General features: G+C 38.8%; 3 protein-coding genes across 3 annotated transcripts; 1 reads left to right on the top strand and 2 right to left on the bottom strand.

The window, feature by feature from the left end:
- Positions 1 to 4,569: 4,569 nt before the first annotated feature.
- Positions 4,570 to 7,573, top strand: nat9 (N-acetyltransferase 9 (GCN5-related, putative)). The gene is made up of 6 exons (XM_034120130.1): positions 4,570 to 4,758; positions 5,209 to 5,318; positions 5,518 to 5,658; positions 5,812 to 5,871; positions 6,623 to 6,717; positions 6,804 to 7,573. Exons 1-6 carry the CDS (start codon positions 4,682 to 4,684, stop codon positions 6,951 to 6,953), a joined length of 633 nt encoding a protein of 210 aa, XP_033976021.1. The 5' UTR covers positions 4,570 to 4,681; the 3' UTR covers positions 6,954 to 7,573.
- A 4,111-nt stretch (positions 7,574 to 11,684) lies between these two features.
- lrrc59 (leucine rich repeat containing 59) lies at positions 11,685 to 16,552 on the bottom strand. Its single transcript, XM_034119879.1, has 8 exons — positions 16,363 to 16,552; positions 16,133 to 16,242; positions 15,889 to 15,948; positions 15,478 to 15,636; positions 14,655 to 14,759; positions 14,496 to 14,568; positions 13,964 to 14,155; positions 11,685 to 13,497 (listed from the first exon to the last, which is right to left on the bottom strand). Exons 2-8 carry the CDS (start codon positions 16,232 to 16,234, stop codon positions 13,217 to 13,219), a joined length of 972 nt encoding a protein of 323 aa, XP_033975770.1. The 5' UTR covers positions 16,235 to 16,242; positions 16,363 to 16,552; the 3' UTR covers positions 11,685 to 13,216.
- A 2,893-nt stretch (positions 16,553 to 19,445) lies between these two features.
- LOC117473987 (5-hydroxytryptamine receptor 3E-like) lies at positions 19,446 to 25,104 on the bottom strand. The gene is made up of 9 exons (XM_034119967.1): positions 25,049 to 25,104; positions 23,601 to 23,752; positions 21,976 to 22,020; positions 21,748 to 21,857; positions 21,353 to 21,522; positions 21,054 to 21,214; positions 20,369 to 20,579; positions 20,123 to 20,287; positions 19,446 to 20,021 (listed from the first exon to the last, which is right to left on the bottom strand). Exons 1-9 carry the CDS (start codon positions 25,086 to 25,088, stop codon positions 19,897 to 19,899), a joined length of 1,179 nt encoding a protein of 392 aa, XP_033975858.1. The 5' UTR covers positions 25,089 to 25,104; the 3' UTR covers positions 19,446 to 19,896.
- Positions 25,105 to 27,704: the final 2,600 nt, after the last annotated feature.

Below are 27,704 nucleotides of genomic sequence, written 5' to 3'. Positions count from 1 at the left end.
ATTTATAATGTGCCAACGTTTGCACATAGTAAGTTTTGGAGAATAGGGTTTGTTTTCTTCTGTTTCTTTACCTATTCTCTACCAGGTAAGACATTAAGAAAACGGGAAAGTCCTATGCGGATGTGACTTTGGGTCACATGCCGATGTGTCCTTGAGCAAGACACTTTAGCACAAATTGCTCCCGTAGGCATGTCTACGGTATTGAAGTGTTTGTAATGTAATATATATATTTGAGTTTTCTTCTGTTTCTCTACCTATTCTCTGGCAGATAGTTCATTCAGAAAACAGAAATCATTGGCGGATGTTGCATTCTTGAGACGTGACCATCTCTACTCACAAAATGGGAGACAGGGAATTTATAATGTGCCAACGTTTGCACATAGTAAGTTTTGGAGAATAGGGTTTGTTTTCTTCTGTTTCTTTACCTATTCTCTACCAGGTAAGACATTAAGAAAACGGGAAAGTCCTATGCGGATGTGACTTTGGGTCACATGCCGATGTGTCCTTGAGCAAGACACTTTAGCACAAATTGCTCCCGTAGGCATGTCTACGGTATTGAAGTGTTTGTAATGTAATATATATATTTGAGTTTTCTTCTGTTTCTCTACCTATTCTCTGGCAGATAGTTCATTCAGAAAACAGAAATCATTGGCGGATGTTGCATTCTTGAGACGTGACCATCTCTACTCACAAAATGTGAGACAGGGAATTTATAATGTGCCAACGTTTGCACATAGTAAGTTTTGGAGAATAGGGTTTGTTTTCTTCTGTTTCTTTACCTATTCTCTACCAGGTAAGACATTAAGAAAACGGGAAAGTCCTATGCGGATGTGACTTTGGGTCACATGCCGATGTGTCCTTGAGCAAGACACTTTAGCACAAATTGCTCCCGTAGGCATGTCTACGGTATTGAAGTGTTTGTAATGTAATATATATATTTGAGTTTTCTTCTGTTTCTCTACCTATTCTCTGGCAGATAGTTCATTCAGAAAACAGAAATCATTGGCGGATGTTGCATTCTTGAGACGTGACCATCTCTACTCACAAAATGTGAGACAGGGAATTTATAATGTGCCAACGTTTGCACATAGTAAGTTTTGGAGAATAGGGTTTGTTTTCTTCTGTTTCTTTACCTATTCTCTACCAGGTAAGACATTAAGAAAACGGGAAAGTCCTATGCGGATGTGACTTTGGGTCACATGCCGATGTGTCCTTGAGCAAGACACTTTAGCACAAATTGCTCCCGTAGGCATGTCTACGGTATTGAAGTGTTTGTAATGTAATATATATATTTGAGTTTTCTTCTGTTTCTCTACCTATTCTCTGGCAGATAGTTCATTCAGAAAACAGAAATCATTGGCGGATGTTGCATTCTTGAGACGTGACCATCTCTACTCACAAAATGTGAGACAGGGAATTTATAATGTGCCAACGTTTGCACATAGTAAGTTTTGGAGAATAGGGTTTGTTTTCTTCTGTTTCTTTACCTATTCTCTACCAGGTAAGACTATTAAGAAAACGGGAAAGTCCTATGCGGATGTGACTTTGGGTCACATGCCGATGTGTCCTTGAGCAAGACACTTTAGCACAAATTGCTCCCGTAGGCATGTCTACGGTATTGAAGTGTTTGTAATGTAATATATATATTTGAGTTTTCTTCTGTTTCTCTACCTATTCTCTGGCAGATAGTTCATTCAGAAAACAGAAATCATTGGCGGATGTTGCATTCTTGAGACGTGACCATCTCTACTCACAAAATGTGAGACAGGGAATTTATAATGTGCCAACGTTTGCACATAGTAAGTTTTGGAGAATAGGGTTTGTTTTCTTCTGTTTCTTTACCTATTCTCTACCAGGTAAGACATTAAGAAAACGGGAAAGTCCTATGCGGATGTGACTTTGGGTCACATGCCGATGTGTCCTTGAGCAAGACACTTTAGCACAAATTGCTCCCGTAGGCATGTCTACGGTATTGAAGTGTTTGTAATGTAATATATATATTTGAGTTTTCTTCTGTTTCTCTACCTATTCTCTGGCAGATAGTTCATTCAGAAAACAGAAATCATTGGCGGATGTTGCATTCTTGAGACGTGACCATCTCTACTCACAAAATGTGAGACAGGGAATTTATAATGTGCCAACGTTTGCACATAGTAAGTTTTGGAGAATAGGGTTTGTTTTCTTCTGTTTCTTTACCTATTCTCTACCAGGTAAGACATTAAGAAAACGGGAAAGTCCTATGCGGATGTGACTTTGGGTCACATGCCGATGTGTCCTTGAGCAAGACACTTTAGCACAAATTGCTCCCGTAGGCATGTCTACGGTATTGAAGTGTTTGTAATGTAATATATATATTTGAGTTTTCTTCTGTTTCTCTACCTATTCTCTGGCAGATAGTTCATTCAGAAAACAGAAATCATTGGCGGATGTTGCATTCTTGAGACGTGACCATCTCTACTCACAAAATGGGAGACAGGGAATTTATAATGTGCCAACGTTTGCACATAGTAAGTTTTGGAGAATAGGGTTTGTTTTCTTCTGTTTCTTTACCTATTCTCTACCAGGTAAGACATTAAGAAAACGGGAAAGTCCTATGCGGATGTGACTTTGGGTCACATGCCGATGTGTCCTTGAGCAAGACACTTTAGCACAAATTGCTCCCGTAGGCATGTCTACGGTATTGAAGTGTTTGTAATGTAATATATATATTTGAGTTTTCTTCTGTTTCTCTACCTATTCGCTGGCAGATAGTTCATTCAGAAAACAGAAATCATTGGCGGATGTTGCATTCTTGAGACGTGACCATCTCTACTCACAAAATGTGAGACAGGGAATTTATAATGTGCCAACGTTTGCACATAGTAAGTTTTGGAGAATAGGGTTTGTTTTCTTCTGTTTCTTTACCTATTCTCTACCAGGTAAGACATTAAGAAAACGGGAAAGTCCTATGCGGATGTGACTTTGGGTCACATGCCGATGTGTCCTTGAGCAAGACACTTTAGCACAAATTGCTCCCGTAGGCATGTCTACGGTATTGAAGTGTTTGTAATGTAATATATATATTTGAGTTTTCTTCTGTTTCTCTACCTATTCTCTGGCAGATAGTTCATTCAGAAAACAGAAATCATTGGCGGATGTTGCATTCTTGAGACGTGACCATCTCTACTCACAAAATGGGAGACAGGGAATTTATAATGTGCCAACGTTTGCACATAGTAAGTTTTGGAGAATAGGGTTTGTTTTCTTCTGTTTCTTTACCTATTCTCTACCAGGTAAGACATTAAGAAAACGGGAAAGTCCTATGCGGATGTGACTTTGGGTCACATGCCGATGTGTCCTTGAGCAAGACACTTTAGCACAAATTGCTCCCGTAGGCATGTCTACGGTATTGAAGTGTTTGTAATGTAATATATATATTTGAGTTTTCTTCTGTTTCTCTACCTATTCTCTGGCAGATAGTTCATTAAGAAAACAGAAATCATTGGCGGATGTTGCATTCTTGAGACGTGACCATCTCTACTCACAAAATGTGAGACAGGGAATTTATAATGTGCCAACGTTTGCACATAGTAAGTTTTGGAGAATAGGGTTTGTTTTCTTCTGTTTCTTTACCTATTCTCTACCAGGTAAGGCATTAAGAAAACAGAAAGTCCTATGCGGATGTGACTTTGGGTCACATGCCGATGTGTCCTTGAGCAAGACACTTTACCGCAAATCGCTCCCGTAGGCATGTCTACGGTATCTAAGTGTTTGTAAGTCGCTTTGCATAAAAGCGTCAGGTAAATTACATGTAATAATGTAATGTGGAAGAAGACCCAGAAGACTCACAATGACCATTTCCTCTCACACGGACGTTAACACAGTATGATAAGTATTGGAGAATAAGGTTTGTTTTCCCCTGTTTCAACTACTTATTCTCTGTTACTAAGAAAACAGAAATGGTTGGCGGATGTGTCTCAGGTGGTCAACATGTCAAAGTGTTTTTTTGTTTTGCAAAAGTAAAGTGAAATGTCACGTTTGTTGGTTCATGTCTCTGTTTTCTATCTATCCTATATTTGACCTTTCTCTCACTATTTTCCAGATCTTATTCCTATCTTTGCTGGACCTCGATGCGTTCTGGAGACGTCTCGGTTGGCTGAGGTTTCTCCACTTTTTTCCTGTTAAAGGGTTTTGTGGAGTTTTTCCTTCTGCAACTTTTTAGATATTTTTGTACAATTTTGAAATACAATTCAAATATAAAATTCAAATTCTTTGTCTTTCTTTACTTTTAAATGTGTGTGTTCAGTTTTCAACACTGCATACTGTATTTAACTTATGAAGTTGGAAAAACACAATTTGGTTGCCAGTTAATTGAAACTACTGCTAAAAGTCTTGGAACTGGAGTTTATACACATACCGCAAACTTGGCACTAGATGTCAGTATTTTACAGCACATTGTCAAGTTATTGGACAGCCCTGAGCTAAATGAATGAAAGCTAAAGAAAAAGTGAACTAGGTACTTCCGGATGTCGTCCAGCAGGTGGCGACCTCCTCCAATGAATGATGTGTGGCGTGCGCAGCCGCAGTTTTGGGTTTGAACCGGAAGTAAATGAGTCGCTGAAATCATGGGCCTGATGCGCTGATGCTGAGCTAAACGTTATTTTATCAGTCATATCGGTGGTTCATATCCTGTTATAACAACATGAAGATAAATGAAAACACGTTACTGGAGGGAAAACAAGTCGTGTTGGTTCCTTACAACGCAGAGCACGTGCCCAGGTATTACTAACAGATGCTGTCTCTGTTATCTTTATTATTACATTCAGTCTGTATCTTTTATTCTCATTTCTGCGCCTTTGTGTTTGCATTTTTCTCAGCTCATGTCTCCTTAGTGTTTCTATTATTACCTTTACATTTGGCCGTTTTTTCTTTTGTGTTATATCAATTGCAGATGGTACATTTCCTTTTAAGAATCTGAAATGAAATTATTTAGTGTATGTGAATGTAATTTACTTAAGTATTTCCCTATGCGATTTAATATTTATACTACTACTATGTATTACACTTTGGAAATACTGTTACTCTTTATATGACATGTTACGTTTTAGACCATAATTATAAAATGTAAATTAATAAATTATAATATTTACAGATGGACAAAGAGACTCAGCAGAATATCAAGTAATTCAAGTAAAGCCTTATTCTGCATGTTATGTCTGTCTGTTTCAGGTACCATGAGTGGATGAAGTCTCCTGAGCTGCAGCAGCTGACCGCCTCAGAGCCGCTCAACCTGGAGCAGGAGTACGAGATGCAGCAGAGCTGGAGGGAAGATGATGACAGTAAGGGGTCGTCTTCCTGCAGGGTGCACTCGGAAAACACTTTCATCCGTTAAAAATGCTGCAAAGAGCCGTATTTATGAGTTAACTTAAATCAAATATCTTAAAATTAGATCTGGAGTTGATGCACATGTACTATTTCCACCTTTTGGTTAAAAGAAAACCGGTTTGAATTGAATTTTTTTCACTTAAATCTTTTCAGAGTGCACGTTCATCATCTTGGACAAGCAGCGTTGGGCAGACGGCAACGCAGGGGAGGAGCAGTGCATGGTGGGAGATGTCAACATCTTTCTGACGGACCCCACAGACCCGTCCCTGGCTGAGCTGGAGGTCATGGTAGCAGGTGAAGCCCAGCGTCTTATCTAAAAGCAAAGGCTTTCCAAACACCTACAATCATGTTTTTTTTTCATTCTAACCATTTCCCTCATTTATGTCAACACTAAAGTTGTTGTATTCTGAATTATATGATACTTATGAAGTTCTTTGGTTACAACAGAGCCAAGTCACAGAGGCAAGGGCATCGGGAAAGAGGTGACGCGCATGATGATGAGCTACGGTGAGCATCTTCTACAGTCTTTCAGGAGGATGGTACGGGCGGGAAAATAAATTAACATGTGCTGTTACTTAAAGCTCAGAGACAGTGACAGGTTAAAGCCACTGTGTACAATTAGAGGATTCCTTATTGGGTGCAACTTCGGTGCACCCTTTCCCCCATGGTAACGGTAACTAACTCTCAATAATGTACAAATATTGGAAAAAAAGAGAATTGATATACAATATATTTCCAATTCCCACAATTGTTACCAATACATTGTGGAAGAAATAGGTGCCCAACATGCTTTGTATGTATCGAACTTCTTGCATTTTCATAACCTTGTGGAGTTTTGGGGTGATTTTTGAGAATAAAATATGCCTTTCAAAGTGTTAGATTGTCATGTTTCTTTGATTCTCAGGTAGTGTAATCTGCTACGACCATCATCACAGCTCCTGTCTTCACTGAAAATGAGATACAGTTAAATCACTTGCAACTGACTGATTAGGACAAAACAACATCTTGTATGAGGTTTATGAAAGCTTCACATTAACCTTCAAATGAATCGTCAGATTTTTTTGTGTTGATCTGAACGATTAATAAAATGCAATATTCTCTTAAAAATCCAACACACAATGGCTTTGACATAGTTTTAGCTGGAAAGAAAATATTTCTGTCTATAATTCCTTCCTGACTCCCTTGAGACTTAATCCAGCATTTTGGAGTAAACTGCTTACAGATTGTGATTAACAGTTGTCATCTTGTCTTCCACCAGGAGTCACTAAACTCGGTGTCAAACAGTTTGAAGTGAAAATTGGTCTGGACAACCAAGTCAGCATCGCCATGTTCAAGAAACTCCACTTCCAGGAGGTAATGAAACCTTAAAGTCATTGTGTGTGATTGCTCCAGAATAATTTAGTAAGTGAATCCACCCATCGTCTTCCTGTCTGCCGCAGGTGTCGGTGTCTAAGGTGTTCAAGGAGATGACCCTGGAGATAAGGGTGGACGACTTGGTCCGGGCGAAGCTGCTGCACGACACGGCCCACATGAAGGAGAGAGACTACGGACAGACCTGCAGGAACAGACAGGAGCTGGTTTCCAAGTGAAGAGCTGAGCTGCCGTCACGTCCCACACAACACTTCCAGCTTCAAAGATTATCATTCTGAAATTTGGTGCGTGCTTGGATATTTACACACATCTGTAGAGACGAGAAGCACATTTGATAGTGAGGAGGTACTGGTTGTTTATGTTAGTATTTTATGTTGGGATGTATTACTAATATATTTCCCACCACTTCATTTCAGAGGGGAACATTGTACTGTTTTCATCATATTTATCTGACAGCTAGTTACTAGTAACACAATGGTATGTTGACACAACAACATGTCATTCCAAAACAAAGGCTTTTAATCTGCTGCTAGAAAAAAAAACAGTGTACTTTTGGCAATATTTTGTGTATTGCAGATCCATTTTTTAATCCAACATAAGTTACATTTCACGTATTTTAAAACATTGTTCAGGATCTCTGAAAACGTACTTCTCACTGTTTTCGCTCTCCCATTATTTCTTATTATATCTTCACCTTATTTCATTTTCTGTTTTATTCTCTCTTATCTGAAGACATTGAACTCTCCTCCTGTTTTTACTACTCTATTACTGATTTTTTCATGCATATGAGATGACATTTAACTGCAAAGACTTGAGTAAAACATCTGTAAAACTTTTACTTGTAGTGTTGTGTGTTTCTGTTTCGTGTTGCCCCTTTTTCCAAATGTATTCCACCTACGTAGACTAAATAAAATAAAAATAATATCACGTGTTACCAAGTGAGCTTTAAGGTGAATTGTTTCCTAGCCATAATCAGCAAGTTTGTGTTTTGAATCTAGATTAGTCATCCTTTTCCCTGAAACATTTGTGGGAGAGAGAAATAATATATCAATGATCGGTGGTTTTTAATATGTTTGTTTCTAGCGGAAGTTAATCATTTTATTAGGGTTGGTGTCCAATTAAATCCAAAAGCATTAAGGATCCTAATATCAGTGGACTTGGATATTACATATAAGCAGGGTTAGGAGTAAACATTTAAAGTGCATATTAAATGATGTGGTAAAGAGTGGCATTTTCCGGTGCACTACCAGTAAAGGCTTAATTGCAGTAAAAACCCATCTGTACATTACTACAAACATATCTGTCTCTTCTTTCTCCTAATTGAAACATTAGTCTATCTTTCTCATAATTTTCTCGCTTTAAAACCGAAAGGCTGGTGGGTAAGATCAATTTCCAACAGCAGGAACTTTATTGAACAGCTTTTATATCACACTAATGACCCAGAGTGTGTATTGGAATAATAGAAGTCTGACTTTCAAACCTCAGTGTGTTTTTCCTCCTGTTTCAGTCACTAGTTTTAACGTTTTAGACATTCTTGAAGGTTTGGGAGGGCTATTTGGGATGTACGTTACAATAATCAGTAAACTAATCTTGGTACCACTTTAGAACTACCCTTATAAAGGATTCATAAAGAGTTTATAATTAGGTTAGGAATTAGGTTGTAAACACTTTATTATTCATTAAGAACCATTTATAAATATTATAAACATATAATAAATATTATGAATATGTCTTTATTATCAGGCTATGTTCCACAATCATTCAAAGTAGCAGTGATAAAACCGCTTCTTAAAAAGCACAACCTCGATCCAGAGGTTTTAGCCAACTATAGACCTATTTCTAATCTTCCGTTCCTCTCAAAAAATATTGAGAAAGCGGTCGCAAAACAGTTGTGTGATTACTTAAAAAACAATGATTTATTTGAAGATTTTCAGTCTGGCTTTAGAACACATCATAGCACAGAGACAGCTCTTGTTAAAGTCACAAATGACCTTCTAATAGCCTCAGACAAAGGACTTGTCTCTATTCTTGTCTTGCTCGATCTCAGTGCTGCATTTGATACTATCGACCATGATATCTTATTGCAAAGACTAGAGCACTTAGTTGGCATACAGGGAACTGCTTTAGGCTGATTTAGGTCCTATCTATCTGAACGCTCTCAGTTTGTATGTGTCAACGATGAATCTTCCATGCAAAGTTAGCCATGGAGTGCCACAGGGCTCAGAGCTTGGACCTATTTTGTTCACATTATATATGCTTCCGTTAGGCAATATTATAAGGAATCATTCTGTACATTTTCATTGTTATGCGGATGATACTCACCTATATTTATCAATCAAGCCTGATGAAACTAATCATCTAAATAAAATTCCAAACATGGATGACTTTAAACTTTTTGATGTTAAACACGGCCAAAACTGAAGTTATTGTACTTGGCCCAAAGAATCTACGAAACAAATTATCTAAAGATATACTAACTATGGATGGCATTCATTTGGCCTCCAGTGAGACTGTAAGGAATCTTGGTGTTATATTTGATCAGGATTTATCCTTTAACGCCCACATAAAATCAATTTCAAGGACCGCCTACTTCCATCTACGTAACATAGCAAAAATCAGGCATATCTTGCCTCAAAACGATGCAGAGAAACTAGTCCATGCATTTGTTACTTCAAGGCTGGATTATTGTAACTCTTTATTATCAGGGTGTACCAAGAAGTCAGTTAAGTCGCTTCAGCTGATTCAAAATGCTGCAGCACGTGTACTAACCAGAGTTCGGAAAAGGGACCACATTACTCCTGTTCTGGCTACCTTACACTGGCTCCCTATAGAACACAGGATAGAATTTAAAATTCTTCTTCTCGCCTACAAAGCCCTTAATGGGCAGGCGCCATCTTACCTTAAAGAACTCATTATACCCTACTGTCCTACTAGGGCATTGCGTTCCAAGAATGCAGGGTTGTTGGTTGTTCCTAGAGTCTCTAAAAGTACAATGGGAGCCAGAGCCTTTTCTTATCAAGCTCCACATTTGTGGAATCAGCTTCCAGTTTGTGTTCGGGCGGCAGACACCCTATCCGTTTTTAAGAGTGCGCTTAAGACCTTCCTTTTTGATAAAGCTTATAGTTAGGGCTGATTAGATTCAGCCCCTAGTTTTGCTGCTATAGGCTTAGTTTGTCGGGGGACACCTTACTTCTTCCTTCTCTCTGTCTGTACCTGTGTACTCTCATGTTCCGAATAACCCAGCTTCCCCAAATTTCTTTTTGGTGTCTATCTACGCCGGGATCCTGAGTCGTGGCTGATCCTGTTGCTGTGGTCCTGAGTCCTGGATCGCGAGCCCTAGATCTTGAGTCGTGGCTGTGCCTGTTGCTGTGGTCCTGGATCATGAGTCCTGGATGGATATCCTCGTGGATTCATCTTCTTATTATAGACACACGCATTTCCAAACATTTGGACTACCTATGTTGTAAATGTATTATCTTTTCAATTTACACACGGCATCTATTGCACGTCTGTCCGTCCTGGGAGAGGGATCCCTCCTCTGTTGCTCTCCCTGAGGTTTCTCCCATGTTCCCCTTTAAACTGTGGGTTTTCTCTGGAAGTTTTTCCTTGTACGATGTGAGGGTCTAAGGACAGAGGGTGTCGTATTGTCATACTGATATTCTGTACAAACTGTGAAGTCCACTGAGACAAATGTAACATTTGTGATATTGGGCTATATAAATAAACATTGAATGATTGATTGATTGATTTATAAACCAGTTCTAACATAGTTTCCATACATCAACACAGGCTCACTATTTGGCAAGATGACTAAGCCTTATATTGGCTACTTAGTGAGAATCAACTAAGTGAGCAACAGATACCAAGGATGCTGGCTGATGAAGAAGACGAAGTAAGCTAGGTAGCCAATATAAGGCTTAGCAGTACAGATACATGTGGGCTCACTATTTGGCAAGCAACCTGTCACAGTTGCCCTGTTTATCTCATGTCTTATAAAAGCTTATTAATGTTTTATAAAGTGTTCACAACCTAATTAATAAATGAATTACAAACTATTCGTAAACCCTTTATAAGGGTAGTGTTATTGTAAAGTGGTACCCTAATCTTAGTATCACAATATGAAAGTAATGTAACCTGATTACATTACTTTGGGATTAAATCATTAATCAAATGCAATGCCAAGAAGTAAAAGACAAAATACATTCAAAAAATGGTTTTAACTTACTGTAAGTGAACTATGTATGAAAACAGAACAAAGTGATGTAGAAAAAGAAAACCTGCCTTGCATTAAGCATATTCATCCAGTAGCCCATAGAGCAGAAACATGTTGTACAGTTTACAGTGTACATGTTGTTGTTATTGGTCCCTTGTTGGTTATGCTACACCATCTAGATAGGAAAAAGTTCCTTTTGCATTCGACATACTATACTATTATGTTTCTTCTGGAATTGTTTACATATTACACTGTGAACTTTTTTTCAACATTTGAAATGATGCCTTTTTTTTTATCAACATACCTGTGCTATACTACGATGTTTTTCAATTTGTTTCTGATATCCTCGACATGCTATGTTGATTTTCTGATATCTTTATACATACTATGACATTTTTTCTCATATTCTTCTAATTACTATACTATGATTTTATTTCGCCATATTCCTTTTTTTTCTGCTGTTTTGACATAGTTTATACTATTACTTTTTCTATATTTTCAACATACTTATGCCTTTTTTTTTCTAGTTTTCGACATACTACAATTAAGTCATACTGCATTGTGCCTTTCTTTGTACAAGCAACCAAACAAAACAAAAAACCTAATCCAGTAGGTTCCGTTTAAGAAAAACATTATTACACCCTTTAGTCATTGTCAATTAATCACATTTTGAATACAAGTCCTAACTAGTCTAACTCAACTCAATTTATTTTCTATTAATAAAAACAGACCCAAATATTTTTTGCAGTGCATAGCCATTTATTATCGCGGACAACATTGGGGAGCACGGACAACGCTGTACAAGAAGCACAGCAGCAGAGGCAGCCTTTTTACAAGAAGACTCCAGAAAATAAGTTGCATTTCAAAGTCACCAGTTAGCCTCAAAGAACGGTAAATAATCTGCCAGATTCCCCTTTATTTTTAAAAGATTACAAACTGCTGGACAAACATATACAATGACAACTATAGCTGTATTTATTGACTTATCAATGGGTTGTTGGACAGAAAAATAACTGCAACCTATGTTGATCGATTCATCCCTAACGGCATTTTACATGCAAAAATGTTGCTTTTATTTTTATATCGAAAACTTAAAACATTAAAGAAATCTGATGACCAAATAATAAATCAAGCAAATAATCTGCAGATTAAATATTGAAAATAATTGTAAATTGCTGACAACACTGTCTAAATGACCTCAAACATATATTGAATTGTTGTACTGCTGTAAATTAGCTGATATTCACTCATATGCTGTAATACTGTCATGATTAAAGGCTCATGAATCAGTCACATTTGGTCTCATGCATCAACACTCTCATTTCTGTTAAGAGTAAAAAAACTCCAGAGGAAAAACACATTCCTAACCATCCAAATCTGATTTTACTTAGGTGCGCTAAATAATGAATCCCACTCGATCATGATTTAGGCGTGCAGCCAATTTCATATTCTTAGCATAGGTAACGCCCACTATAAGGGCAGTTGTTGTGACGTGTGCAAATACTCTGGCACATGCCCAACAGTTAGAGATCCTACCAAAGAAAGGCGGTACAAGGTACTGTTAAATGAACATTTTACTTGAAGAAAGTTGACAGTATTATAAACTAAATGCAAAGATCATAATCCAAAGGGTTTCTGAAGTCTGGGTTGAATCAATGATATTATAATTACTTTAAAAAACATAATAATCAATTTTTTCTTATCTTGTTTTAGATTGCTCTCTAATTGTCGAATTTCGGAAATCATTGGGTACTAACTAAATAAAAACTAATCATGGATACAAAATAAAAACAGGATGTTTATGTTTTTGTTTGTGCATGAGGCCCATTGTGAAAGCTGTGTGATCGGGTTGAACTGATTTTAGCCTTTAAAAACGGAGGAGGCCACAGAAAGCTTCCACTGCACATGCTCAGACGGCCACGTGTAACACCAGCTCATGCACTACTCTGACTGGCAGCTATCATGTGACCCGGCACTCCAGTGCAGCACAGACCGGATTGCCTGTCATTCGCTGTACGTTTTTTTAATAAAAACAGGCTGTAGTACAAAGACGGTACAAGAATGACAACAATTCCATAGGAATTTAAGACAATTTCATCACGTGTCCATCCCCCTTTTGTCTATCTGAACCTCCCAACACACCAAACAGGGTGAGGGGATGCAGGGTTGCCCATCTTAATGATATTGAGCATGTACAAAAAATCCCAGGATTCACAGATGGGAGAGGAAACCCTGCAGCTCTGTGAGTTGATGGTGGCAGAGGAGAGTTTAGTTCTTAGATGCTTGTGTTGATTCAAGAAACTCCTTTGCTGCAGAGGACAGATTCTGCACCAGCTGCCGGACCACGCCCTCCTGCTCTTTGGCCCAGGATAGGCCGTCGTCCACAGCGACGTTGACCGGCACGCACATGGCTTCCTTCTTCAGGTCGGTCAGGCGGCAGGCGGCTGCGACTCCAGCCAATCCCATCAGCAGCAGGAGGAGGAGCTTGAACACCAGGCCAATCAGAGAACGTCTGGGTTTGGGCGCTGTTTTCTCAGCAGCTTTTTTATCTGTTGAGATGAGGCAGTGAGTAAGAACAAATCCTTTAAAAAAACTACTTTGAAAGATTTAAACCTGGCTTTTGCATTATCATCAACCGTTACACAAAACAACACAATTGATATTTGAGAGTCAGCTATTAAACACCAATATTATCAATGCAACATTTCCCAAAATGATATCTATGCTTATCACAAAATCCATCTTTGCCTACAGTGTGGGGACGTGAATCATGCTCGAGTGCTTCAATGCTGATTCTATTTAAACGTTTTTAACTGTCTTTAGTATCATCAATCCACAGACTTGAGATGAGGAGTTATTTTGCTTACTTTACCACTTTACGACCAGCGATTGTCTATATATATTTACTTAATTGTGTGCTTGTGTGGCTCTCACTCAGGTTTGGTGGCAGAACCTTAAACTAGCAAAATAAAAGGACAAAAAGAACACAATAAAAGAACAAAAGCATGATCTCACCTGCTGCTAGTCCGTTCTTTTTCTTCTTCTCCTCGTTCTTCTTCTTCTGTTGTTCTTGTGCAGCCATGGCCGCCTTCTGAGCGTTGTACTCTTTCCTCCTCTTCTCTTTCTCCTCCGCCTTCTCCCGTTTACGAGCCTCCTTTTCTTTGGCCTCCCGATCCTTCTGCTTCACCTCCCTCTTCCTCTCCAGCCCTGATTGAAGGAAGTGTGATAAAGAATGGAGGCAACTATTAACAATCTTTGGGGTGGAACAACTGATTTTACTTTTGATGATTTTAGTAGGATTTGCTATGCACAAGTAGGATTTTGAATGTAGGACTTTTATTTGTTCTGCAATATTCCCACGTTTATTGATGTGAATGAGACTGTGTCGAACACTTTGATCAAAACGGCATGTCATAAATGATACAAGAGTTTTAGCTGTTTTTCTTTACTACAAATCTGAGTGAACGTTTAATGCCAGTTGATGAAAATGTAAGTGATCTGTTGAAAACATTTTGAGGCTGAAATAAAGAGATGTCCTGATACCCACCTTTTTCCCTCAAAAGGCGTTTCTCTCGTGCACGATCGACCTCATCCTGAAGTTCTCTCATGTGCTGCAGGACCTGGAAGAAAATGTCTTTGGTTTAAGATACTAGAGAGAGACTGCCTAATTCAACTTTTCCAAAGCGTTAATCTCTCCGTCTCTCACCTTGGAGGCACACTGTTTGCACTGCTTCTCGTCCAGACAGTCTCCTGCTGCCTTGGCCAATTCAGCCTCCAGTGGGTTATCCTTCAGATCGCACCACTTCAAACTCTAATGAACAAAAATGGACCAAACACAACCACACACACACACACAACGCAATACTGTCAGAGATCAAATCAAAAACAAGAGACACTACCTAAAATATTGTGGACTTAAGAATGTGAAGTTGAACTACATTTGAGTCTACATGGACATCAATTTCTTACAACCAACAAGGTAATAACATACAGAGGCCCTAAACACATAGAAAAAACAAAATATCTTGTGATCTTGTAGTTTATTGTGCTGGCCGAAATGTTCTTTAAATGAAGTCTGAGTTTGAAATATAACCTAATTAATTCCTGTACTGTCATTTCAACACATAAACATAATGGTCTCCCTCGGGTGCTCCACCTCCTCCTGTGTGCACTGGTAATTTGTGAGCATGGGAACGTTTTTCTTTTGTCCATGTCCACTTAGGGGCTCCGTAATAAAATGATGACTAATGAATATGTATTTTAAGTCGTTTGAAGCTTCTATTCATGTTTTTGAATGTCCATCATCATAATTTTTGATATATTCACACAAGGGAAAAACACTGCTCACTAGGTATCAGATATAGCTGAAATCCAGGAGTTTAAGACTAGCAAACTTAATAAAAAAGAGCATTTGCACACTCAAACTACACAAGAACATTTTAAATAAGCAAGCTTTAAGTCTGAGACCTTCTTTCAGGCGTGACCTTATCACTTAGGATACAAGAACAGTGCTAGTGTGTGGCACCCACCCTGAGCTGAGAGAAGCTGACAGGCAGGACAGTCAGCTTGTTGTTGTACAGGTCCAGATGCTGAAGGCTGGTCAGGTTCCCCAGGTCATCTGGCAGACAGGTCAGCTGATTTTTACTCAGATCCACCTTCACCAGGTGGGTGAGGTTGCAGAACTCTGGCTACAGGAAGGAAAAGCAGCCAAAGTAATAAGAACTAAAATCTTAATATTCATACTTTGTTATTGTTATTGACAACGCTGAGCAATCTGCAGGTTATGTTTAAGGTTAGAAAAAGTGTAATTGTTCATTATATTCATCTATAATCATATTTGCTAAAACAAAAATACAGTGACGTCAGTTTTAATTTTATATGTATACAACGGTGATTTAAGGAGAGGTGTATTTAGGTGAATAATTAATGTTCGTACTTACAGGAAGGGAGGTAATGTTGTTGCAAGACAAGTCCACTACAGTTGCTTTGGTGAATAAAGCCTGTTGGGGATAAATAACAGACCAATAAAATGTTTCGAGTAAATTCAGATTTAATTACGAATTGAAACAAAAATCATGCAACCAACCACAGCATGGCAGCATTATGTTCCAAGATACAGCACATGTATACAAGACATTTTTATAACATTTTCACACAATTACTGAGACACGAAATGTAACTCACCAGCTCTCTGACTGGCACCTCGGTGAGGTTACACAGGCTCAGGTCCACCTCATTCCCATTGATTTTATCCTTCAGGTTCAACACTTTGCTGTTTTTACTCATTCTGGAGGCTGTATAGTAAATGTGAAAAATAAACACTGATAAGAGGGCATTTTGAACACATTTAAACAGACTGCTGTTCATTCTGACTAGCAGAGAGCTAACATTGACGTCTCGCACGATTTGCTCACCTGTTACAAAAGCGGTGACAAAACTGTGACACACGAAGGAAGTGAAATGAGTGGTCCCAACTTCTAAAGGTGGAGAAAGTTAGTGGAAAAGCTCTGAGACGTAAGTAAGACAGTAGTAAGTGATTTCTGACTGCCTCTATGAAGATCCACGTCACTGACTGAACGACAGCGAAGGGACGATGAAGCGATCAGCGCCCCCCGCAGTACTGGAGGACACACAGCAGCGACGTTAGGGAACAGACTCTGTACAGAGGTGGGGGAAGTACTCAGATAATGTACTTGATTAAAAAGTACCAGAGTCTAGGAATACCGGCAGTGGTGTAAAGTTACTAAGTACATTTACTCAAGTATCGTACTTAACTACAATTTTGAGATACTTGTACTTTACTTTACATTTGTTGCTATACTTTGTACTTCTACTCCACTACAATTCAGAGGTAAATCGTATCTCCACCACCTTTATTTAATACCTTTAGTTACTTTTCAGATTTTGATTAATGATGTGAAATATAAACAACAATTAAATAAGACTTTTAAATAGTTAAGTAATTGCTCATAGTGATGAATCCACTTTTTTTTTTTTAAATGTTCCGGGTACAGCCAGAGCCGGCCCGACCCATTAAGCGACATAAGCGGCCGCTTAGGGCCCCGCAGCCACTGCTAACCATTGCCGTGATAAGTATGTTTAATTAATTTTGTTAATATGCCTAGATTGCCTACTCTCAACCTCATGTATTCTATTATTGAGTCAATCATATAATACATTAACCGTGCTTTACCTGAACCTCATCATGAGAGGACGGCAGGATTGTAATTTCCCGTGTTCAGTGCAACAGAGGCAAGGCACCAGACCAACCAGAGAGTTGAATGGAAATACACATCTGTCTTATTGGCTGACAGGTACCTATCCTGTGAGCTGTGACAATGTTTAAAATAAACTGTTAGTCGGACTCAGAGTTTTTGAAGATGGACATAAGAACATTTGTTTTTAAAAAATACAACAATTCTCAAGTGGTGGCTCACACAACAACCCCAGAGCCACCACTTGAGCCAGGTAAACAAGGTATGTAAATGTCAGTAAACTTCCAAGTTATGCGAACATGTAAGCAAAGCATAAACTACAGCTACGTTGACGTTACTTTGAATCGCGGGGGTAAACTAAACTGTTAGCAAGTAGCTATAGCTAGCCAGATATATTAAATAAACACTTTGTCATACAATCTAAAAGTTATGTTTTTTCGCGTTACCTGGTGATTTCAAAGAAAGCTCTCTGGAAAATGTTGACTTACTGTTCGACATGAAGCTAGAAGCTACCTTACAGTACACAGTTGATCCTGAGTCCTGTCAGTTAAAGTGTTTCATAGTTAGCTTAGCTAAGCATCAACCTAGCACTGAAATATATGGATGTTATGTGACAGTATTTCTGAGAAAAAGTCAGCTGAAATGGTGGCATATTTGCCACTGCTTTACGTGTCGACAGCACGTTTGAATGTATTTGCAGCAGTAAATGTGGCTGTTTGACCACTGACGTTGTCATAACAACACCTGAATTTAAATGTGCAATCTCTTTTTGTGACAGATTTTTGCATGAAATTATAATTCTTCTGAATGATATTCCTATTGACAGCTAGTTTCTATGTGAACATTAGGAGATGGACAGCCAGAGAGAATAAATGAAAAACAGTTATGAAATACTATACAAACAAGAATACATTTTAAAAGGGGAGTGATTTGTAAAATATCCATAAAGAAAAATCTGTTTACAGTTCTGTTTCATATGGGTGTTGAGAGATGTATCCATAGATCTCTTAATTTTGCTCTCAAAGTGCACCAGATTGATGCTTTTAACTTCAATATTTAAAAACAAATCTTCCCGGGGGAGCATGCCCCCCGGGCCCCCCTAGAGGACGTGAGGACCCCCCTAGAGGATGTTAGGTCCACGGTGTTTACATGCTTATTTATACAATATGTGTGCTTATGCTAACATCATAAGACAAAAGTTGGTTCCGTGTTGTGAAGTGAGAACGCGCTAGAGTGAGGGGGGCCCCCAAGCCAAAGCTCGCTTAGGGCCCCCAAAAGTCTAGGGCCGGCCCTGTGTACAGCTCCCCTTCGCGCTGAGGAGCACTTTAGTGTCTTTCAGCTTATTGTTTCAGTTTTTTGTTTTGGTTCTATCTCATTGCCCATACACAGACACACATTAAAAAAAACAAAGAGGAATAGGTTTTATTTTATAATGTTTATTTTTTTGCATTACAGCGAGTCTGTTACATCTCTTTAGAATCAGCAGAAAGTAGATATCAGGAGATCATGAGTACAGAAAGCAGACAGAGTAATGCACATTATGTGAAAAACCACAGAAAGACTGAAAACAATTATTTATAAAAAATGTTTGAGATATTCAGAATATAACAGATGAGTAAACAATTATTAAAGTGGCACCTGACAAGTTTTCAAGTTTTACATGTCAAAGGTAATTTATTTTTTGTGCAAAAAAACTTTACTGCAATGTGCAAAGCATGCGGTCAAAACCGGTGTAGAGCACAATATGACGGGTTTAGGAGTTGACACTCCAAGGACAGGACTTGAGAATTGTAGGTCTTGACTAGTCTAACTTGTGGCCCGTACTCGTAACAATGAGTTGATCACTCCTCTTTCTCAGCCTCCATTGAAAAGATTTTAAGAAATTAATTTCCGTTCATGTTAGAGCATTGGCTAAAGGGGAGGCAGTATTATGAATCGAGCTTTGATAAGACTCCTGCAGAACAAAGTAGTGAGAACATGTATTATATGGATTTGCTGGAACTAAATTTAATGCTTATTTTGTTTTAAATATTTTAAATCTGTCATTATTATGGTTAGGCGTGTGGTGCAGTGGGTTGTGCGTTGGTGTTCGGATCAGGGGGTCACAGGTTCAAACCCCACTGCAGTCAGCATGTCGTTCTGTCCCTGCGCAAGACACTTCACCCCAAATTGCTCCTGTGGGGATTGTCCACAGTATTGAGTATGTAAGACACTAAAAGCATCTAACAAGTGACATGTAATGTAATTATTACATATTTAAAAATGTTGAATGGATTATGCCCAATATATTAAAGTACACAGTAAAGATATATTTCTGTTGGACAACTTTCAATGTTGCACCTGCAAGCTTAATATTTATAAATAGTTGTATTTGTGGACTTTGTTTTTAGCAAAGGCATGCATGTACTACTTAGTGACATTTTCTTGTACTTGACTAATATTATACAATGTGTGTTTGATGCGAACCATTGTTTAGATTACAACATGCAAATGTATTTGTGTGTAGTTGTAACACCACTGAAGGATTAAATACTACCTGAACGGCCAAATATACCTTAATCAGGAAAACTATTGTTTAGGTGATTGATTATAGACAAGTTTGGAGAGGGTAGGACACAACTTACTGGCACCAACATTGTGAGGGCAAACACTTTGTAATCTCATCTTTGCCTCTGCACAAATGGACCTGCAGCACTACTTGCTGTCAGTATTAGGTGTTATTTAGAATTATTTTCACCATTTTTCTACTCTTCTCCAAAGAAAATACAGACATAGGAAAAACACAGTGGCAGCTATTAAATAGAAAATAAAGAAAACTTTGCTGATGGTTTTCGACACTCTGGTCCAGTAGCCAGCGACTGAAAAGAGTTAGAAGAAAACATGGTTAGTGCATTTAAAAGTATGTATTGAGATGATTTAAATATAGATTAACGTCTAAACTTGTTGAGGGGAATCTCACCTCTAGAACTGTTTTGGAAGCTGTCTTTTTCCAGTTTGTCCCCAAAGTCGTTACTCAGGATTTGGTCTTTATCTGCCTCATTGTCTTTTTCGACCAGATGCATGACCAAAATCGTCTCCATGAGGCTGAGCATCATTAAACCAAAGATTCCAATGCAGAAGACCACTGAAGAAGGAATGGCAACATCATTATTGTTGACCAATAACCACCAAGTCAGGCACAGAAACAAACCCTGGGCTGCTTTACCTATAAGTGGGATCCTGTTTGAAGAGGCAGGTAGAATCTCGTTGAGAATAAGCTGCATCACAGTGACAGCGAGCAGCACAGTGACCTTGAAGCTGAGCTTCTCGCCCCCTTTGTGTGAGATCAGGAAGGAGGCCAAGTCCAGACAGAAGAAGAACAGGATGGGCACTAAGAGGTTTGCGATGTAGAGGGCAGAACGCCTCTTCATCCTGATCTGTGAAAAAACATTCAAGGGTCAGGTGTTAAAAACTAACCCAACCTTAGACTTTGCTAAATAAAACCCAGCAGTGCTCCTAAACTCTGGTTTGAGTGACAGAAGATAGATTATGCACTTAGCTGTATGAATGTAAAAAAGGTGTTTTCAGTATAGTATGTAGAAAATATATGAAAAAAACAACGTAGTATAGTATGTTGAAAGTTATGGGAAAGAAAACATTGTTTAGTATGTCGAAAATACAGTAAATAAAAACAACATGGTATAGTCGGTTGCAAGTATGAAAAAAACCATATAGTAGAGTATGTCCAAAGTATAAGACAAAACTGACATAGTAGTGTATGTTTAAAAAAAAAAAAGAACGACATATGTCGAGACTCACTAATTGGAAAAACTACAGTACTAAAGTACTTTTACTTACTTGATAAACAGAGCATTGAACAGCTCTGTGTTTCATTCTCCAGAAATACTTACAGTGTAAACCAACATGCTTTGGTTGAAACCAAAATTGTCAACAGTTTTACTGTTGGGTTTCATGTCGATAAACAGCCACTCGTTCTGGGCCTGCATCATCCTGCGAGACCAGTCATCGTTCCACATGGAATCTTTCTCCGGAACAAACTGCAAATCTTCATCTGAGGTGGGAGATAAATATAAAATGTGAGGTTTCTTTGCACCTTAACATCAAGGGAATGTAGAGTATTTGTTTTCAGGTGACATTAAACTGTTGGATTCAAACTAAATGAAAACAAATGAAGAGGTTACAGGCTCACCCAAGTGTGTGACAGACTTGAATGACAGGGTGCAGCTCTGAACGTCGAAGGGAAATTGAAAAATATGCAACCTACAGGCACTGACCAGCACCATATCATTCCTAAGCGTGATCGTACCGTTATTCACAACCATGAGTTGACAACTCGGGAGGGTTTTATCCTTCTCTGTCCTGTATGAGAACAAAGTTGCTTTTTAGAAGCTTAGGAATATAGCATCAAAAATGTGATATGTATATTCAAGGAACACTACTGGGAAGCTACAGAATAAAATACAAAATAAAACAATCTGGGAAATGTAACAATCAAAGGGTATTTAACAAACAATATGTTCTATCACTGTTATTGTTGTCAGTGTGGCTTTGAGAGGGTGAGAGTATGCACACATTACAACTTACATCTCTTCAATTGTTAGATCTGGCTGCCATAATAATTTAGTAGGAAGATAAATCCTCTCAATACCACAGAAATCATCAGGGTTCCAAATAAGGTCATCATTTTGCCAGGACTAAAGAGGAGAACAAGGGAGGAATTGCATTTCAAACTAAATTCATTTGGGTTTTTGAACAGTGACAGGTGTGAAGCAATTCCATTTTTAAAGATCTTCTTCATCAGAGAGAACTCACCATATCAACCCAAAGGTAAGAAACAAACTGCTGTCTCTTTTCGTCCTATGAGAAAAATATAAATGCATTACAATCTTTCCAGCCAGACAAACCTCGCACAAACTCAGTGTTAGGGCCTGTGTCCAAATAGCTTCGCCCCCTTGATTGATTATAGAGAGCCGAAGCCCCTCCCTTTCCGGTGGACCTCCATCGGAGAAATAAATTATCTTTCGATCCCGTTAGAATTCTGCCTAACTTTTGTGTTCCTAAAACTACTTGTAGAAACAAACCTACACCTAAGCAACAAAACAAGCAGTACATTCATTAAAAGTGAATCATTTAAAATATAATCTCTTAGGCCCGTTAAACGCAGCTACTGCCCTGCATTAAACTGCGGAGCGGCGTTCACACAGCTGCAGAGAGACCGAGCTGTCCCCGCATCCGAAGGTGAATTAGCTTCCCCTGGGAGCATTTCCCCTTCGACTAGTTTTGTTTTTACTAAAGACGAGAGCTTGAAACAAAATATTAATAAAACGCTCCTGTTTGAATCGATAGCGCTTAACAGACGGTCGCTGTTTGGGGCGTTACGTTACAAAATACTACGCAGACAGCGGTAGCTGGGAGATCGATCACTTTTATTTGCTAAACTATGCGGTACTATTAGATCCACGTAAACGATACATCCTTTACCGTCAAACTGGGTCTAAACACAGCTGCCTGTGTGCGTTTGATAAATACTTTCAGACTTCATGTGAAGTTATACAAGCATTTGTACCAGTGCTTTTCACAAGTAGACTCTTGCAGGCCAGAGTAGCTGGAGTGACTCAACAAACAAAAAAGACATATCTGAGAATTGATCAGGACGAACAGAAAGAGGAAAATAAAGTGTCAGAAAGAGGGACAGAGGCAGGGATCAGGAGGCAGATGAAACTCCAGCTGGACCACATGGTATTTTTTTTTCTCCTTGCATGCATAGTTCAATACAGCAGCACAATCTAGCAGTTCTTAGTATTGATAAATATTTATTGAAATTCCTCAGCCTTTGTCAAATGCTGGTGAGGCTTTCCTAGCTATTCTCCACCCCAATTTACTGGTGTGAAAAGATAGGCCTTTGGGAACGAGCTTCCTTTTTTGCAGGGGAGCGTGTCTATGTTCCCACAGCCCGATGGTCCCACAGCCCAATGGTCCCACATTTCTAATTTTTCTTCAAGATTAGGCCCTATGTTCCCAGGGGGGGGCCTAACCCTAACCTAACCCTAACCCGTTTTGTTCAGCCGGATAATCTCCACATGTCTACCTTACTTTTATAATTTTCGAATCATAAATCGCCGGAAGCAAAAAGCTAACATAAATATGTAAATATTTCATATTATAAAAGTAGGGTATATATATATATATAGGGATGACCCCGTTTGCAGGAGTAGACCACAGTTAGTATCGAGCAAAGCCCTGAGAATCACAATACTTAGAAACGTCAGCTGAATACTTATTCTTTGTTAATATAAAACACATAACAAAATGTATAAAACACAGACGGCATGGATGATTTGCTAAAGGCCAGTCCCATTTTTTGTGATATCCTGTTACATCAAGAATACATCTGAAAAAGATAATTGTAATTTTATCATTTCTAAGCAATCACTTACCACATCTAGAATAGCATAGAGTAGTACATCCAGCTCTATCTTTAAGGGTGAATTAATACCAGGCTGGGTCATGGCATCTTCATTATCAGTTAAATTCAGGTGACGTAAAACATCCCGATGCCTGCAGCTTCCATTGGACTTCCCATCTAAAGCTAAAACATCAAGACACATTTCAGAGTTCACTATTGAAATGTAATGAATCAGGAAACAGGATGCTCTTAGTTTTTCCTTGAGCTTCAGAGTAGCTGTGTTCGAATTTAACTAATGACATTTCCATTAGCATCAGATGTACTTTGTATGTTTAGAGCGTATTGGCGCCCTTACCTGCTTAGCATCAGTTTCTTAGCATTGTCTTTTGGAGAATGTTAGCCTATAGCTCAAAGCTAGCTGGGCACAAGTGCAGCTACACAGACGCTTTAACATTTGCCCCATCATAATTGTCAATACAGTTCACAATTATTTGCAGTAATTTGAAATGATTGTGGTCACACTAAAGCCATTACGCGTGTTAATAGACGCTCCATATGAGATCCATCTGCTATCACCAAAGCTTGTTGATACACTAACAACTTACAGCACTAAAAGCTGAGTCTTACAAATGTGTGGTTCCATCACGTATTGCATTATACTGAGTGTGTTTTTGCATTTTATATTACAAATCCACCATTTTTATAACAGTGATGTTAAGACAACATTATAATCATCTCCCATTTTAGCCAAGATCTTTTCAACAGTGGCACAAAATGTGTCTTCCATAATGATCCAACACAGTCTCACGGCATTTCGTGTTATAGTCACGAAATTAATCTATTGATTAGTGTTCACCAACACGATTTCGCCATTTTTTTCGTGTCACACAGAACGATTTTAAAAGCAATGTAAATAATAACAAATTAGAAGGAAAAAGACATTTAAAAAAATACAGATTTAAGTATTCTGACACAGAACGATTTTAGAAGCAATGTATTTATATTGGTAGTATGTTTCGTGCCTGCACCAAATAATAACAAATTAGAAGGAAAAAAAGATGACAAAAAATACAGATTTCAGTATTCTGAGGCTCTGAGCCCCATTTATTTTCCTCACTGACGGCAAAAAAACTCAGACATTATACAATTTAAAATAAAAGGGATAGGGTTAGGCTTAGGGTAAGATATTGAGTAAGAACATGTTTTTATGAACCACACAGCTTCTGGTCTTCCAAGACCCGACCGGACAAAAAGACGTGTTGCAGGCACGAAACATACTACCAATAGAAATACATTGCATTTCAAATCGTTCTGTGTGACACGAAAAAAAGGTGAAAATCGTGTTGGTGAACACGAATCAATAGATTAAATTAATGTTGTGACTAATAACACGAAATGCCGTGAGACTGGGTTGAATGATCACAATATAACATAAAATTACGATTGTTTACAGATTGTAAGGACTAAAAAAAAACGTACCTTTGAGGAGGAGCAGAAAGAGGAAGCCAGAAAGCATCATGAGTACCGGTCTCTGAGAGGTGTGGACAGGAAATGTGCTGTTCAAGAAAGTAGCCAGCATTTATCTGCATACTGGAAGGGGGCTGGACAAACTGAATGACCAACCCTATGATCCTTTGCATCTGTGTCAGTTAAAACAGAGATTCACAAAAAGAGGGGCAGGATACAAGAACACTAGTTTAAACACTTGAAGTGTGCTACTGAAATGTTTTTCAATCTAATACTTCAATGCAGGGGCGGACTGGGACTACAAATCAGCCCGGGACTCTCGACCGGCCCACTTCGGTACCGCCGGCCCACCTCGGTGAATTATCAACGGGGGGGGGGGGGGTGCTAGTGACTTATCCGACCGGCCCACATCGTCCGACCGGCCCACTTCAGTACCGGCCCATCGGGATTCGTCCCGAACGTCCCGATGGCCAGTCCGCCCCTGCTTCAATGTCATGTGAATACCCATGTGCATTTTTCCAAGGGAAAAATATATAGAAAATGAGGAAAGGTATTTTGATTGCCTTAGGTTAGTTGTTAATTAGCATGATTACAAATAAAAAAACACTGTTTGTTCAGAGTGATAAAGAGTCGGTTCAGCCTGGAACTGTTTCTGTGTCGTAACTAACTTTCAATTAACCCACAATCCTTTTGTATTTGCTAATGGTTTCTATTTGATAGTTAAACATTGGTGAATATGTTTGCTTGGGTTTTATCCAAAGTAATGTATGTCATTCAAAAACAAAAAACATGACACTATGAGAAAGATTATATGAAACAGAAAGAATTACAGAGACAGATGTAGATGTTTAAATTATAACTTCAGAGCCATTACTGGTGTTTGTCGATTTTTCCACTGGTTAGCTTATGACGTTTATACATTTTTTATCAGTCTTTCACTCTAAGTCCATAAACACCAGCTCATAAATATTTACAATACTATTTGGTACTTGTGGTCACAGATGGATGTTGTCTAAATGCTGGCTAAACGTAAAGACAATCAAATGTTTGGATTATCATAGTTCTACAGTCTCCATTAGAGATTCGTATATACCACCAAATGCATGCTAATGAAATAATGGCCAGCATCACTATGAATTGCCTGATACCTGGTTCAGTTGAAACAACTAAAAGAACTGTTAGAAATGTGAAATCATGTCTCTATCTTAAAAAAGAAAATCAGTTATCAAGCCATATCATCAGTTTGTCCAACAAAAGAAAAAAAATACTCACTCAACTCCAGCTATTCAGGCCGTTTTTTGTTAATTTGTCCATGCTTTGAGATGTCAAGAACAACGAGTGGGCATGAAGACAAGAGAAACCTTACCTGGATTAGGCACAGGGACTTTGGTCTGCGTCTTGACCTCTCCTCGACCAATTCAGTGAGCAAATCTAATCGACAAGCCCAATCCTTAGTGACAATGAAAGCAAGTTGTAAATTGAATTGGTGTCACATCAAAATAATGTACCAAAGTTTGGTAGATATCCGTGATGGTCATTAAGTATGTCCAGCCCTACTCCAGCATGGGGTCTTGGTGCACTCGTGATCTCTGCTCCAGGTAAGGGCCTTTGTTTTGACCCTCTTTCCTCTTGTCAAACCAATTCACCAATACATCTTAATCCATTAAGTACTGGCTCTTGTAAGAACATAACCATACATCCTATAACTTTGACCCTTTTACAGTGTGTTTTCGGAACAGACACGTTAAATGAAACAAATGCATGTGAACGGAAGACTTTTTTGAATACGAATACTGTGCATAAAACGCAAACGGCCTCGTGTGAGCGGGGCCTTAATGTGGCAGACCCTCCGCGCGAACGCGCAAACGGAGGGGTAGTGTGTAGGGGTAGGGTGTAGGGCGTGGTTTGGGATTGGGCCCAAATGTCCCTCCTCGACTCCTCGACTCCTCGGTCCTCCGGTAGTGACCCGGAAATGAATTTTAGCACGCCATGTTGAAGGACATCTCATTTCTCGAAATGCACATCGAGGACCGAGCATCGAGCGTCGAGGAGGCTCTCTGGAGGAGCTATAACCGAGGATACACTGATGGGTCCTCCACGGTCCTCCACGGCTCCTTCGTGGATGCATTTCCGGCAACAGTGATGTTTCAAAGAGTCGAGACGCACGGCCGGACTTATCTCAGCCAATGACAGCTCTGCATGCATCCCCTGGATATTATTTTATGAACTGCTTTCATCGCGACGCGATGTTTACAGTGAGAACAGCTGTGAGGTCCGTGCAGAAAGCAGAGCAGTGTGTATAATATATATCACTCAGTATAACAGGCCTACTCTCTTTATTTGCTTTAGTAATCTCTCTAAACAGTAATAGAGATTGTTGTCCAGAAGGATAGCATGGACTTATATTCATCTTCAAGTCAAGGTAAGACCATAACTGTAATGAAAATGGGATCTTACTTAGAAAGAACAATCCAATATTTAGATTTTGGGTATCCTTTTGTTGATCGGTCTGTTTAAAATTAATCATAGCATCAGACTAAAAAAGCTTTTGAAAATAACAGAATATTTCGATTAAGGTCAAAATAGGCTATAATATTTGTAAATCTGACTCTGAAAGAGTCAGTGCCTCACCAGCCATGAACCTCACTGATAGATACAAGTATGGTGG

Source organism: Trematomus bernacchii, unplaced genomic scaffold (assembly GCF_902827165.1).
Source record: "Trematomus bernacchii unplaced genomic scaffold, fTreBer1.1, whole genome shotgun sequence".
In the NCBI taxonomy this organism is placed as follows: Eukaryota; Metazoa; Chordata; class Actinopteri; order Perciformes; family Nototheniidae; genus Trematomus; species Trematomus bernacchii.
The sequence above is the reverse complement of the archived record's forward strand: the minus strand, read 5'-3'. Positions and strand labels throughout refer to the sequence as shown.

What these genes read in the sequence shown, in the direction of transcription:
- nat9 (XM_034120130.1), top strand. Translation starts at nt 4,682, where the DNA reads ATGAAGATAAATGAAAACACGTTACTGGAGGGAAAACAAGTCGTGTTG. An exon ending in CTGGAGGGAAGATGATGACA is followed by an intron (nt 5,319 to 5,517) that starts GTAAGGGGTCGT and finishes AAATCTTTTCAG; the next exon opens with AGTGCACGTTCATCATCTTG. An exon ending in GCTGGAGGTCATGGTAGCAG is followed by an intron (nt 5,659 to 5,811) that starts GTGAAGCCCAGC and finishes TGGTTACAACAG; the next exon opens with AGCCAAGTCACAGAGGCAAG.
- lrrc59 (XM_034119879.1), bottom strand. Translation starts at nt 16,234, where the DNA reads ATGAGTAAAAACAGCAAAGTGTTGAACCTGAAGGATAAAATCAATGGG. An exon ending in AGGTGCCAGTCAGAGAGCTG is followed by an intron (nt 15,949 to 16,132) that starts GTGAGTTACATT and finishes TATCCCCAACAG; the next exon opens with GCTTTATTCACCAAAGCAAC. An exon ending in TCAGCTTCTCTCAGCTCAGG is followed by an intron (nt 14,760 to 15,477) that starts GTGGGTGCCACA and finishes TTTGTTCATTAG; the next exon opens with AGTTTGAAGTGGTGCGATCT.
- LOC117473987 (XM_034119967.1), bottom strand. Translation starts at nt 25,088, where the DNA reads ATGATGCTTTCTGGCTTCCTCTTTCTGCTCCTCCTCAAAG. An exon ending in CTTACCTTTGGGTTGATATG is followed by an intron (nt 21,858 to 21,975) that starts GTGAGTTCTCTC and finishes TCTCCTCTTTAG; the next exon opens with TCCTGGCAAAATGATGACCT. An exon ending in GATCTAACAATTGAAGAGAT is followed by an intron (nt 21,523 to 21,747) that starts GTAAGTTGTAAT and finishes GTTCTCATACAG; the next exon opens with GACAGAGAAGGATAAAACCC.